This window comes from Oncorhynchus masou, unplaced genomic scaffold, assembly GCF_036934945.1.
Source record: "Oncorhynchus masou masou isolate Uvic2021 unplaced genomic scaffold, UVic_Omas_1.1 unplaced_scaffold_4974, whole genome shotgun sequence".
NCBI lineage: Eukaryota > Metazoa > Chordata > Actinopteri > Salmoniformes > Salmonidae > Oncorhynchus > Oncorhynchus masou.
Genome location: NW_027011373.1, coordinates 1 through 15,471, shown reverse-complemented (window position 1 = coordinate 15,471; position 15,471 = coordinate 1). Strand labels below are relative to the sequence as shown.

At 43.0% G+C, this 15,471-nt stretch overlaps 1 protein-coding gene across 1 annotated transcript; it reads left to right on the top strand.

The window, feature by feature from the left end:
• Positions 1–473: 473 nt before the first annotated feature.
• LOC135535681 (little elongation complex subunit 1-like) lies at positions 474–14,625 on the top strand (the record flags this gene model as incomplete). Its single annotated transcript, XM_064962123.1, has 12 exons — positions 474–687; positions 808–866; positions 2,989–3,016; positions 8,001–8,017; positions 8,157–8,268; positions 9,940–10,016; positions 10,110–10,147; positions 10,249–10,331; positions 10,491–10,567; positions 10,728–10,765; positions 10,894–10,976; positions 14,589–14,625. Coding segments are annotated over exons 1-12 (730 nt in total), but the record flags the coding sequence as incomplete, so codon positions are not given.
• Positions 14,626–15,471: the final 846 nt, after the last annotated feature.

The window sequence follows — 15,471 nt, the reverse complement described above, 5'->3', positions numbered from 1 at the left end:
AGAGATGTACTGCTTGGATTCTTTACCTACGATAGAAATAAGTTGAAACAATTAATTTCATTATTCTTTTGGCCATATTCACAAATGTAAATTTACAAACAAAACACCACATTTCTTTACATTACAAATATAAATGGAACTTTATTTTAAGACAACTAAATACAACAAATAAACTGTTAGAATGATAAACGTGAAAATATTCCCCTTAAGGTCGTTGTGTAATGTGATAATTGTACCACCAAGCCCCGCCCCAAGCCCCGCCTCCAGCCCCTCCCCTTGCCCAATTGTCCTTGTGATATTCTTTATATATGCTTGTGTTCCCCCATCTACTTATTGTATTGATTTCTTGTTTATAATAATAATACAAAAATGTAATATATAAAAAAATCTGAAAAAAATATATCGCTAATGTTTGACTTTTTCAGACCGGCAATTCTATAGACAACCCCGTGTATATTTCGGGTCCTGAGTCAACGTGGGACAGTGCGTTTGTGTCATGCCGAATTTGTTGTCAAGTGTTTGTGTTTTTAATGTCAGTAGTTCTATTTTGACATATTTTTGACATTACTTGTGTGGGATATTGGACAGTAACTGTGACGACTTATCATGATGCCGGGGGAGAATCTTTCTAAAATCGCTTCAGGAGCAACTACTGGAGCCTGTCAAAACTGCACTGTGCTTCACCAGGTGAGGAGAGAAAGGCTCTGGCTACTGGTCTATACTTGCTTCAAGCCTGGAGAAAAAGATAGTTAGCTAATATTTCACCAAACTATACTGACGGACAATCCATCCTCTCTCTCATTGTAGAACCTAAACGAATATGTGGCAGCTCTCCTGGTTTTGAAACAGACAACTATTGACTCCGAGTAAGTAACTAACGTTATTAGACTTGTGTGATGAGATGATGCTGTACAGGCCCCTAAAACACAGCTAACTACATATATACTCAGGGTGGGGGGGCTATTCAATCAAACAGCTAACTACATATATACTCAGGGTGAGGGGGCTATTCAATCAAACAGCTAGCTACATATATACTCAGGGTGAGGGGGCTATTCAATCAAACAGCTAGCTACATATATACTCAGGGTGGGGGCTATTCAATCAAACAGCTAGCTACATATATACTCAGGGTGAGGGGCTATTCAATCAAACAGCTAGCTACATATATACTCAGGGTGAGGGGGCTATTCAATCAAACAGCTAACTACATATATACTCAGGGTGAGGGGGCTATTCAATCAAACAGCTAGCTACATATATACTCAGGGTGAGGGGGCTATTCAATCAAACAGCTAGCTACATATATACTCAGGGTGGGGGGCTATTCAATCAAACAGCTAGCTACATATATACTCAGGGTGAGGGGGCTATTCAATCAAACAGCTAGCTACATATATACTCAGGGTGGGGGCTATTCAATCAAACAGCTAGCTACATATATACTCAGGGTGAGGGGGCTATTCAATCAAACAGCTAACTACATATATACTCAGGGTGGGGGGGCTATTCAATCAAACAGCTAGCTACATATATACTCAGGGTGGGGGGGCTATTCAATCAAACAGCTAACTACATATATACTCAGGGTGGGGGGGCTATTCAATCAAACAGCTAACTACATATATACTCAGGGTGAGGGGGCTATTCAATCAAACAGCTAACTACATATATACTCAGGGTGGGGGGCTATTCAATCAAACAGCTAGCTACATATATACTCAGGGTGGCGGGGCTATTCAATCAAACAGCTAAGTACATATATACTCAGGGTGGGGGGCTATTCAATCAAACAGCTAACTACATACATACTCAGGGTGGCGGGGCTATTCAATCAAACAGCTAACTACATATATACTCAGGGTGAGGGGGCTATTCAATCAAACAGCTAACTACATATATACTCAGGGTGAGGGGGCTATTCAATCAAACAGCTAACTACATACATACTCAGGGTGGGGGCTATTCAATCAAACAGCTAACTAACTACATACTCAGGGTGAGGGGGCTATTCAATCAAACATCTAACTACATATATACTCAGGGTGGGGGGGCTATTCAATCAAACAGCTAACTACATATATACTCAGGGTGGGGGGGCTATTCAATCAAACAGCTAACTACATACATACTTAGGGTGGGGGGGCTATTCAATCAAACAGCTAACTACATATATACTCAGGGTGGGGGGGCTATTCAATCAAACAGCTAAGTACATATATACTCAGGGTGGGGGGGCTATTCAATCAAACAGCTAACTACATATATACTCAGGGTGGGGGGGCTATTAAATCAAACAGCTAACTACATACTCAGGGTAAGGGGGCTATTCAATCAAACAGCTAACTACATATATACTCAGGGTGGGGGGGCCATTCAATCAAACAGCTAACTACATACTCAGGGTAAGGGGGCTATTCAATCAAACAGCTAACTACATATATACTCAGGGTGGGGGGGCCATTCAATCAAACAGCTAACTACATATATACTCAGGGTGGGGGGGCCATTCAATCAAACAGCTAACTACATACTCAGGGTAAGGGGGCTATTCAATCAAACAGCTAACTACATATATACTCAGGGTGGGGGGGCCATTCAATCAAACTCTGTAGTCTGGTTCCCTGGAAGTTGAAAACAAACCTGCATTGTCTGAATTCTGATGACAGTTTCATTCCACTTGTCAATAAACATCCGTGTGGAAACGGAACCAGACACGCCGTCAAAGCGATATGCCTGTCTGCTACACATGTCACAGAGCAGCAACAGTGTTGTCATTGACCCGGTGCCTGGTTTGACTGACTAGGACCCATAGACTCTATCTAGACTCATCTGATGTAGCTGTGTGTTGGAACTGAAAATGACAATGTAAAACACATATGTAGCGAGGCCTACCATGTTGAATGTAACAGGTGGAGTGAATGACTAGTATGTTTTAGAAACGGTAGGCTACTAATCTAATCTGTTTAACTTCTTTTTGTTCCCCAGTCACCTGCTGAGTGAATATCAAGGGAAGGTATCCTTTCACAGGTCCATTCACTCTCCACTTATTAGGTCTCAGCCATTCATTAGGACTCAGCCATTCATTAGGACTCAGCTATTCATTAGGACTCAGCCATTCATTAGGACTCAGCTATTCATTAGGACTCAGCCATTCATTAGGACTCAGCTATTCATTAGGACTCAGCCATTCATTAGGACTCAGCCATTCATTAGGACTCAGCCATTCATTAGGTCTCAGCCATTCATTAGGACTCAGCCATTCATTAGGACTCAGCCATTCATTAGGTCTCAGCCATTCATACTCTTCAGCCTCTCTTCAGTCATTAATTTAGGTCTCAGTGCCTCCCTTGGAATGAACAGAACAGAACTGTTCTGATTGGCTGGCTCTGGTACTGATGACCACTGTTTCTGACTTCACTCCTCTGACTTCACTCCTGTCACTGGTTACAATATAACACCATTATAACAAGTCTGTTTTGACTTCACTGGTTACAATATAACACCACCATAACAAGTCTGTTTTGACTTCACTGGTTACAATATAACACCATTATAACAAGTCTGTTTTGACTTCACTGGTTACAATATAACACCACCATAACAAGTCTGTTTTGACTTCACTGGTTACAATATAACACCACCATAACAAGTCTGTTTTGACTTCACTGGTTACAATATAACACCACCATAACAAGTCTGTTTTGACTTCACTGATTACAATATAACACCACCATAACAAGTCTGTTTTGACTTCACTGGTTACAATATAACACCACCATAACAAGTCTGTTTTGACTTCACTGGTTACAATATAACACCATTATAACAAGTCTGTTTTGACTTCACTGGTGTTACAATATAACACCACCATAACAAGTCTGTTTTGACTTCACTGGTTACAATATAACACCACCATAACAAGTCTGTTTTGACTTCACTGGTTACAATATAACACCACCATAACAAGTCTGTTTTGACTTCACTGGTTACAATATAACACCACCATAACAAGTCTGTTTTGACTTCACTGGTTACAATATAACACCACCATAACAAGTCTGTTTTGACTTCACTGGTGTTACAATATAACACCACCATAACAAGTCTGTTTTGACTTCACTGGTTACAATATAACACCACCATAACAAGTCTGTTTTGACTTCACTGGTTACAATATAACACCACCATAACAAGTCTGTTTTGACTTCACTGGTTACAATATAACACCACCATAACAAGTCTGTTTTGACTTCACTGGTTACAATATAACACCACCATAACAAGTCTGTTTTGACTTCACTGGTTACAATATAACACCACCATAACAAGTCTGTTTTGACTTCACTGGTTACAATGTAACACCACCATAACAAGTCTGTTTTGACTTCACTGGTTACAATATAACACCACCATAACAAGTCTGTTTAGACTTCACTGGTTACAATATAACACCACCATAACAAGTCTGTTTTGACTTCACTGGTGTTACAATATAACACCACCATAACAAGTCTGTTTTGACTTCACTGGTGTTACAATATAACACCACCATAACAAGTCTGTTTTGACTTCACTGGTGTTACAATATAACACCACCATAACAAGTCTGTTTTGACTTCACTGGTTACAATATAACACCACCATAACAAGTCTGTTTTGACTTCACTGGTTACAGTATAACACCACCATAACAAGTCTGTTTTGACTTCACTGGTTACAATATAACACCACCATAACAAGTCTGTTTTGACTTCACTGGTTACAATATAACACCACCATAACAAGTCTGTTTTGACTTCACTGGTTACAATATAACACCACCATAACAAGTCTGTTTTGACTTCACTGGTTACAATATAACACCACCATAACAAGTCTGTTTTGACTTCACTGGTTACAATATACCACCACCATAACAAGTCTGTTTTGACTTCACTGGTTACAATATAACACCACCATAACAAGTCTGTTTTGACTTCACTGGTTACAATATAACACCACCATAACAAGTCTGCTTTGACTTCACTGGTGTTACAATATAACACCACCATAACAAGTCTGTTTTGACTTTATTGGTTGCAATGTAACACCACCATAACAAGTCTGTTTTGACTTCACTGGTTACAATATAACACCACCATAACAAGTCTGTTTTGACTTCACTGGTTACAATATAACACCACCATAACAAGTCTGTTTTGACTTCACTGGTTACAATATAACACCACCATAACAAGTCTGTTTTGACTTCACTGGTGTTACAATATAACACCACCATAACAAGTCTGTTTTGACTTCACTGGTTACAATATAACACCACCATAACAAGTCTGTTTTGACTTCACTGGTTACAATATAACACCACCATAACAAGTCTGTTTTGACTTCACTGGTTACAATATAACACCACCATAACAAGTCTGTTTTGACTTCACTGGTTACAATATAACACCACCATAACAAGTCTGTTTTGACTTCACTGGTTACAATATAACACCACCATAACAAGTCTGTTTTGACTTCACTGGTTACAATATAACACCACCATAACAAGTCTGTTTTGACTTCACTGGTGTTACAATATAACACCACCATAACAAGTCTGTTTTGACTTCACTGGTTACAATATAACACCACCATAACAAGTCTGTTTTGACTTCACTGGTTACAATATAACACCACCATAACAAGTCTGTTTTGACTTCACTGGTTACAATATAACACCACCATAACAAGTCTGTTTTGACTTCACTGGTTACAATATAACACCACCATAACAAGTCTGTTTTGACTTCACTGGTTACAATATAACACCACCATAACAAGTCTGTTTTGACTTCACTGGTTACAATGTAACACCACCATAACAAGTCTGTTTTGACTTCACTGGTTACAATATAACACCACCATAACAAGTCTGTTTAGACTTCACTGGTTACAATATAACACCACCATAACAAGTCTGTTTTGACTTCACTGGTGTTACAATATAACACCACCATAACAAGTCTGTTTTGACTTCACTGGTGTTACAATATAACACCACCATAACAAGTCTGTTTTGACTTCACTGGTGTTACAATATAACACCACCATAACAAGTCTGTTTTGACTTCACTGGTTACAATATAACACCACCATAACAAGTCTGTTTTGACTTCACTGGTTACAGTATAACACCACCATAACAAGTCTGTTTTGACTTCACTTGTTACAATATAACACCACCATAACAAGTCTGTTTTGACTTCACTGGTTACAATATAACACCACCATAACAAGTCTGTTTTGACTTCACTGGTTACAATATAACACCACCATAACAAGTCTGTTTTGACTTCACTGGTTACAATATAACACCACCATAACAAGTCTGTTTTGACTTCACTGGTTACAATATAACACCACCATAACAAGTCTGTTTTGACTTCACTGGTTACAATATAACACCACCATAACAAGTCTGTTTTGACTTCACTGGTTACAATATAACACCACCATAACAAGTCTGTTTTGACTTCACTGGTGTTACAATATAACACCACCATAACAAGTCTGTTTTGACTTCACTGGTTACAATGTAACACCACCATAACAAGTCTGTTTTGACTTCACTGGTTACAATGTAACACCACCATAACAAGTCTGTTTTGACTTCACTGGTTACAATATAACACCACCATAACAAGTCTGTTTTGACTTCACTGGTTACAATAGAACACCACCATAACAAGTCTGTTTTGACTTCACTGGTGTTACAATATAACACCACCATAACAAGTCTGTTTTGACTTCACTGGTTACAATATAACACCACCATAACAAGTCTGTTTTGACTTCACTGGTTACAATATAACACCACCATAACAAGTCTGTTTTGACTTCACTGGTTACAATATAACACCACCATAACAAGTCTGTTTTGACTTCACTGGTTACAGTGGTATGAGAGGTTCAAGGTGATTATGTATTGTACTGACCTCGTCCTTAGTGGAAGTGACCATTTAGACTTCTATGCGGGTGACCATTAGAATTCTATGGCGGTGACCATTAGAATTCTATGGGGGTGACCATTAGAATTCTATGGGGGTGACCATTAGCCTTATCCACAAGGCTACCTGCCACCCCCATTGGCCCAACAGTCTTATCCGCAAGGCTACCTGCCACCCCCATTGGCCCAACAGCCTTATCCACAAGACTACCTGCCACCCCCATTGGCCCAACAGCCTTATCCACAAGGCTACCTACCACCCCCATTGGCCCAACAGCCTTATCCACAAGGCTACCTGCCACCCTCATTGGCCCAACAGTCTTATCCGCAAGGCTACCTGCCACCCCCATTGGCCCAACAGCCTTATCCACAAGACTACCTGCCACCCCCATTGGCCCAACAGCCTTATCCACAAGGCTACCTGCCACCCCCATTGGCCCAACAGCCTTATCCACAAGTCTACCTGCCACCCCCATTGGCCCAACAGCCTTATCCACAAGTCTACCTGCCACCCCCATTGGCCCAACATCCTTATCCACAAGGCTACCTGCCACCCCCATTGGCCCAACAGCCTTATCCACAAGGCTACCTGCCACCCCCATTGGCCCAACAGCCTTATCCACAAGGCTACCTGCCACCCCCATTGGCCCAACAGCCTTATCCACAAGGCTACCTGCCACCCCCATTGGCCCAACAGCCTTATCCACAAGACTACCTGCCACCCCCATTGGCCCAACAGCCTTATCCACAAGGCTACCTGCCACCCCCATTGGCCCAACAGCCTTATCCACAAGGCTACCTGGCACCCCCATTGCACTACTGTCAGTGTTGTTAGAAGTGTTTGTCTGGCTCAGTTGATAGAGCGTAGCGCTGGCAACGCCAGGATAGTGTGTTCAATTCCCAGAACCACCCGTACCTAAAACGTATGCAGGCGTTAATGCGTTGGATAAAAGGCTCTGCTGAATTCCATCATTATGAGGTGTTTTCCTTGACAGTTTGCTTACAGCTTCAGAGATCCCAGAGGTATGACACATTTCACTCCTCTCGTTCCTCTTTACTAAATGCTCTTCTATGTCTTTGTAAGTATTTGACATGTTTTGTAAACGTATATGGTTGACAACATAAAGTTGTTCATTGTTTCTGTCACACAACGTTGTTCCAGGGAGACCAGTAAGCAGCGTATACAACTTGATGATCTGCAGTTGAAAGTAGCTTCTCTGGGAAAGCAACATGCAGAGTACGAAGCCATGCGGGCAGAGCTGGAGGCTAAGCAGGTAAGAGATGTGAAAAGCCCCATTCTACTCATCATGACAGTGTTATGTCCTGGAGAGCTCTAACAGAGCTGTGTCCTATTATCCTGGAGAGCTCTAACAGTGTTGTGTCCTGGAGAGCTCTAACAGTGTTGTGTCCTGGAGAGCTCTAACAGTGCTGTGTCCTATTGTCCTGGAGAGCTCTAACAGAGCTGTGTCCTATTGTCCTGGAGAGCTCTAACAGAGCTGTGTCCTGGAGAGCTCTAACAGTGTTGTGTCCTGGAGAGCTCTAACAGAGTTGTGTCCTATTGTCCTGGAGAGCTCTAACAGAGCTGTGTCCTATTGTCCTGGGGAGCTCTAACAGTGTTGTGTCCTGGAGAGCTCTAACAGAGCTGTGTCCTATTGTCCTGGAGAGCTCTAACAGTGTTGTGTCCTGTTGTCCTGGAGAGCTCTAACAGTGTTGTGTCCTGGAGAGCTCTAACAGAGCTGTGTCCTATTGTCCTGGAGAGCTCTAACAGTGTTGTGTCCTGGAGAGCTCTAACAGTGTTGTGTCCTGGAGAGCTCTAACAGAGCTGTGTCCTATTGTCCTGGAGAGCTCTAACAGAGCTGTGTCCTATTGTCCTGGGGAGCTCTAACAGTGTTGTGTCCTGGAGAGCTCTAACAGAGCTGTGTCCTATTGTCCTGGGGAGCTCTAACAGTGTTGTGTCCTGGAGAGCTCTAACAGAGCTGTGTCCTATTGTCCTGGAGAGCTCTAACAGAGCTGTGTCCTATTGTCCTGGGGAGCTCTAACAGTGTTGTGTCCTGGAGAGCTCTAACAGAGCTGTGTCCTATTGTCCTGGAGAGCTCTAACAGAGCTGTGTCCTATTGTCCTGGGGAGCTCTAACAGTGTTGTGTCCTGGAGAGCTCTAACAGAGCTGTGTCCTGGAGAGCTCTAACAGTGTTGTGTCCTGTTGTCCTGGAGAGCTCTAACAGAGCTGTGTCCTATTGTCCTGGGGAGCTCTAACAGTGTTGTGTCCTGGAGAGCTCTAACAGTGTTGTGTCCTATTGTCCTGGAGAGCTCTAACAGAGCTGTGTCCTATTGTCCTGGGGAGCTCTAACAGTGTTGTGTCCTGGAGAGCTCTAACAGAGCTGTGTCCTATTGTCCTGGAGAGCTCTAACAGAGCTGTGTCCTATTGTCCTGGGGAGCTCTAACAGTGTTGTGTCCTGGAGAGCTCTAACAGAGCTGTGTCCTATTGTCCTGGAGAGCTCTAACAGTGTTGTGTCCTGTTGTCCTGGAGAGCTCTAACAGTGTTGTGTCCTGGAGAGCTCTAACAGAGCTGTGTCCTATTGTCCTGGAGAGCTCTAACAGTGTTGTGTCCTGGAGAGCTCTAACAGTGTTGTGTCCTGGAGAGCTCTAACAGAGCTGTGTCCTATTGTCCTGGAGAGCTCTAACAGAGCTGTGTCCTATTGTCCTGGGGAGCTCTAACAGTGTTGTGTCCTGGAGAGCTCTAACAGAGCTGTGTCCTGGAGAGCTCTAACAGTGTTGTGTCCTGGAGAGCTCTAACAGAGCTGTGTCCTATTATCCTGGAGAGCTCTAACAGAGTTGTGTCCTATCGTCCTGGAGAGCTCTAACAGAGCTGTGTCCTGGAGAGCTCTAACAGAGTTGTGTCCTATCGTCCTGGAGAGCTCTAACAGAGCTGTGTTTCTGTCCTGTAGAGCGCTGAGAAGTTGTCCCAGCAGCTTTTGGAGGAAGTGGAGAGGCTGAAGGAGCAGAACAACAACACAGAGACTCTGTAAGACTCATCAAGAACATTTTACAACCTATTTAGTTTGGTTCTTGTTCCCGCTGACATCTCTTTCCCTCTCTCTCTCTCTCTGTTCTCCAGAAAGAAGAGACTTGAGGACCAGCTGAAGATGGTAGCAGGTATTGTCTCTGGTTCTACTTTCTGTTGACCGCTGATATACCCACATTGTAATAGTCCACTGTCTGAGGTATGTAACTCAGTGATCCTGTGTATTCTGAAGAGACAACAGAGAAGCAGTGTGTGGATAATGTCCAGCTGAGACAGGAGAAGACGGCACTGCAGAAAGACCTGCTGAAAACACAGGTAACTGTGTTATCGAACGGGACAATAAACCCTCCTCGTTCTGACTCTTATCCGATGTTTGTCTGCGTGGTTTCAACCCACTGAACTCAGAACCATGGTGAAGTGTTGGTGGCAGAGTGTTTAGTCCGGTGATGATTTGACGTGTGTTTGTCTTGTCAGGTGTCGTTGAAGACATGCCAGAAGGTAGCAGAGGAAGTGCAGCGGTTGAAGGAGGACAACGCCAGGACATCCGTTCTGTAAGGGGTTTCACCGAACACTAAAACAACAAGTGGATGGAATAAGTCATGGTGTTGCTGTACTGTAATTTGTAAGTCGCTCTGGATAAGAGCGTCTGCTAAATGACTTAAATGTAAATGTAAATGTACTCATGTTTCTACCTTCTGATTTCACCAACAGAAAATACGACCTGGAAAAACAACTTGTACTGTTTCAAGGTTGATATTACTTTTTATTATCTGCTAGTCTGTGGGAAACATCATTTACAATATTCCTATTGTGATCTGTCACACAGCCTTTATCTGCCTTGTCTTATTGGCGATGTGCCTGGGTTGTTCTGTTTTAGATTCTCAACTCAAGCAAGAGCGTGACATTACCAGGCTGAAAACAGAGAAGATTGTACTGGAGAACAAGCTTCTACATCTTCAGGTTTGCATGTTCTCCCTACTTCCACTCACGCTACAACCAGCCCCGCCGCTGCTCCCTCGCTCAGACTGACCATCAGCTAGAAGACTGTGTCCCCTTTTCTCAGCGGAGGGAGGGAGAGCAGAGGGACGGTGAGGCAGCTCTACCGCTGCTCCCTCCCTCCCTCCCTCAGACTGACCATCAGCTAGAAGACTGTGTCCCCTTTTCTCAGCGGAGGGAGGGAGAGCAGAGGGAGGGAGAGCAGAGGGACGGTGAGGCAGGTGAGAGGCAGCTCTACCGCTGCTCCCTCCCTCCCTCAGACTGACCATCAGATGCAGGACAGCAGTCCAGTAAAAATAGTAATACAACACATGATCTATTTCCAGAAAATATATTTTCTAAGTGGTCTGAGAAGAATAACATTGGAAGGGTAATTCAAGCATAGCCAATATGCAGTGATAATGTATTGGGCCTATAGCCTACTGAGAATAGCCAATATGCAGTGATAATGTATTGGGCCTACTGAGCATAGCCAATATGCAGTGATAATGTACTGGGTCTATAACCTACTGAGCATAGCCAATAAGCAGGGATAATGTATTGGGCCTACTGAGCATAGCCAATATGCAGGGATAATGTATTGGGCCTACTGAGCATAGCCAATATGCAGGGATAATGTATTGGGCTACTGAGCATAGCCAATATGCAGTGATAATGTATTGGGTCTATAACCTACTGAGCATAGCCAATATGCAGGGATAATGTATTGGGCCTACTGAGCATAGCCAATATGCAGGGATAATGTATTGGGCCTACTGAGCATAGCCAATATGCAGGGATAATGTATTGGGCCTACTGAGCATAGCCAATATGCAGTGATAATGTATTGGGCCTACTGAGCATAGCCAATATGCAGGGATAATGTATTGGGCCTACAGAGCATAGCCAATATGCAGTGATAATGTATTGGGCCTATAGCCTACTGAGCATAGCCAATATGCAGGGATAATGTATTGGGCCTACTGAGCATAGCCAATATGCAGGGATAATGTATTGGGCTACTGAGCATAGCCAATATGCAGTGATAATGTATTGGGCCTACTGAGCATAGCCAATATGCAGTGATAATGTATTGGGCCTATAGCCTACTGAGCATAGCCAATATGCAGGGATAATGTATTGGGCCTACTGAGCATAGCCAATATGCAGGGATAATGTATTGGGCTACTGAGCATAGCCAATATGCAGGGATAATGTATTGGGCTTACTGAGCATAGCCAATATGCAGGGATAATGTATTGGGCCTACTGAGCATAGCCAATATGCAGTGATAATGTATTGGGCCTATAGCCTACTGAGCATAGCCGATATGCAGGGATAATGTATTGGGCCTACTGAGCATAGCCAATATGCAGGGATAATGTATTGGGTCTATAGCCTACTGAGCATAGCCAATATGCAGGGATAATGTATTGGGCCTACTGAGTATAGCCAATATGCAGGGATAATGTATTGGGCCTACTGAGCATAGCCAATATGCAGTGATAATGTATTGGGCCTATAGCCTACTGAGCATAGCCAATATGCAGGGATAATGTATTGGGCCTACTGAGCATAGCCAATATGCAGGGATAATGTATTGGGCCTACTGAGCATAGCCAATATGCAGGGATAATGTATTGGGCCTACTGAGCATTGCCAATATGCAGGGATAATGTATTGGGCCTATAGCCTACTGAGCATAGCCAATATGCAGGGATAATGTATTGGGCCTATAGCAAGAATTAAGACAAAAAAAAACAGAACTTGAGCATGCATAACTATCACCCCCCCATTGTAAATACTTTGTAGAGACACCTTTTGCAGCAATTACAGCTGCAAGTCTCTTGGTATGTCTTGATAAGCTTGGCACATCTAGCCACTGGGATTTTTGGCCATTCTTCAAGGCAAAACTGCTCCGGCTCCTTCAAGTTGGATGGGTTCCGCTGGTGTACAGCGATCTTTAAGTCATACCACAGATTCTCAATTGGATTGAGGTCTGGGCTTTGACTCGGCCATTCCAAGACATTTAAATGTTTCCTCTTAAACCACTCGAGTGTTGCTTTAACAGTATGCTTAGGGTTATTGCCCTGCTGGAAGTTGAACCTCCGTCCCAGTCTTAAATCTCTGGAAGACTGAAACAGGTTTCCCTCATTCCTTCAGTACTGACTAGGTTCCCAGTCCCTGCAGATGAAAAAAACATCCCCACAGCATGATGCTACCACCACCATGCTTCACTGTGGATGTTGTCCTCGGGGTGATGAGAGGTGTTTGGTTTACACCAGACATAGCATTTTCCTTGATGGCCAAAAAGCTCAATTTTAGTCTCATCTGACTAGAGTACCTTCTTCCATATGTTTGGGGAGTTTCCCACATGCCTTTTGGTGAACAACAAACGTGTTAGCTTATTTCTTTCATTTAGCAATGGCTTTTTTTTGGCCACTCTTCCATAAAGCCCATCTCTGTGGAGTGTACGGCTTAAAGTGGTCCTATGGACAGATACTCCAATCTCCGCTGTGGAACTTTGCAGCTCCTTCAGGGTCATCGTTGTTGCCCTCCTTGCCTGGTCTGTGAGTTTTGGTGGGGGGCCCTCTCTTGGCAGGTTTGTTGTGGTGCCATATTCTTCATATTCACATTTATAATCATGTATTTAATGGTGCTCCGTGGGATGTTCAAAGTTCCTGATATTTATTATAACCCAACCCTGATCTGTACTTCTCCACAACTTTATCCCTGACCTGTTTGGAGAGCTCCTTGGTCTTCATGGTGCCACTTGCTTGGTGGTGCCCCTTGCTTAATGGTGGTGCCCCTTGCTTGGTGGTGCCCTTGCTTGGTGGTGCCCCTTGCTTAATGGTGTTGCAGACACTAGGGCCTTTCAGAACAGGTGTATGTATACTGAGATCATGTGGCAATTAGATTGCACACAGGTGGACTTTATTTAACTAATTACGTGACTTCTGGAGGTAATTGGTTGCACCAGATCTTATTTAGGGCTTCATAACAAAGGGAGGGGCTTCATAACAGGGGGGCTTCATAGCAAAGGGAGGGGCTTCATAGCAAAGGGGAGGGGCTTCATAGCAAAGGGGAGGGGCTTCATAGTAAATGGGAGGGGCTTCATAGTAAAGGGGGGGCTTCATAGTAAAGTGGGTGAATACATATGAACGCACCACTTTTCAGGTTTTATTTTTTATATTTTGAAAGTGTTATTTTTCATTTCACTTCAACAATTTGGACTATTTTGTGTTTGTCCATTCCTTGAAATCCAAATAAAAATCAATTTAAATTACAGGTTGCAACAAATGAGGAAAAACGCCAAGGGAGATGAATACTCTTGCAAGGCGCTGTATAATGTATTGGGCCAATAGTCTACTGCTCAAACCTCATTGCTACAGAACTGTTTTTAATTGGTTATGTTTTTTAAAGTCATGTTTAAAAATAAGCAAAGCGGTAGATCTCAGCTTGCATTTTGACTCAGTGATCTTGACTCAGAAAAGGTTGGTGACCACTGTTGTAGAGTGTTAGAGACTTTCCCATTGGCTGTAGTATCAACTGTAAAGTGTTTTGAAACGGTCTGATTGGACCCTCTTTCTGTTCCAGGAACGACTAGAGAAACTGGAGACGGAGAAGAATAAAGGTAACAGTGCTGTTCATAGCAGTAGTGGTAGTTGAGTAGTGGTAGTAGTATCAGTAGTAGTAGTAGTGGTAGTTGAGTAGTGGTGGTTGAGTAGTGGTAGTAGAGGTAGTAGTAGTAGTAGTGGTAGTTGAGTAGTGGTAGTTGAGTAGTGGTAGTTGAGTAGTGGTAGTTGAGTAGTGGTAGTTGAGTAGTGGTAGTTGAGTAGTGGTAGTTGAGTAGTGGTAGTTGAGTAGTGGTAGTTGAGTAGTGGTAGTTGAGTAGTGGTGGTTGAGTAGTGGTAGTAGAGTAGTGGTAGTAGTATCAGTAGTAGTATCAGTAGTAGTAGAGTAGTGGTGGTTGAGTAGTGGTAGTTGAGTAGTGGTAGGTGAGTAGTGGTAGTTGAGTAGTGGTATTTGAGTAGTGGTAGTTGAGTAGTGGTAGTTGAGTAGTGGTGGTTGAGTAGTGGTAGTAGTAGTAGTAGTAGTAGTAGAAGTGGTAGGTGAGTAGTGGTAGTTGAGTAGTGGTAGTTGAGTAGTGGTAGTTGAGTAGTGGTAGTGGTAGTAGTAGTGGTGGTTGAGTAGTGGTAGTTGAGTAGTGGTAGTTGAGTAGTGGTAGGTGAGTAGTGGTAGTTGAGTAGTGGTAGTAGTAGTGGTAGTTGAGTAGTGGTAGTAGTAGTAGAAGTGGTAGTAGTAGAAGTGGTAGTAGTAGAAGTGGTAGTGGTGGTAGTAGTAGAAGTGGTAGTGGTAGTAGAAGTGGTAGTGGTAGTAGTAGTAGAAGTGGTAGTAGAAGTGGTAGTGGTAGTAGTAGTAGAAGTGGTAGTAGTAGTAGTAGTAGTAGTAGCAGTATCAATAGTAGTAGTAGCAGTAT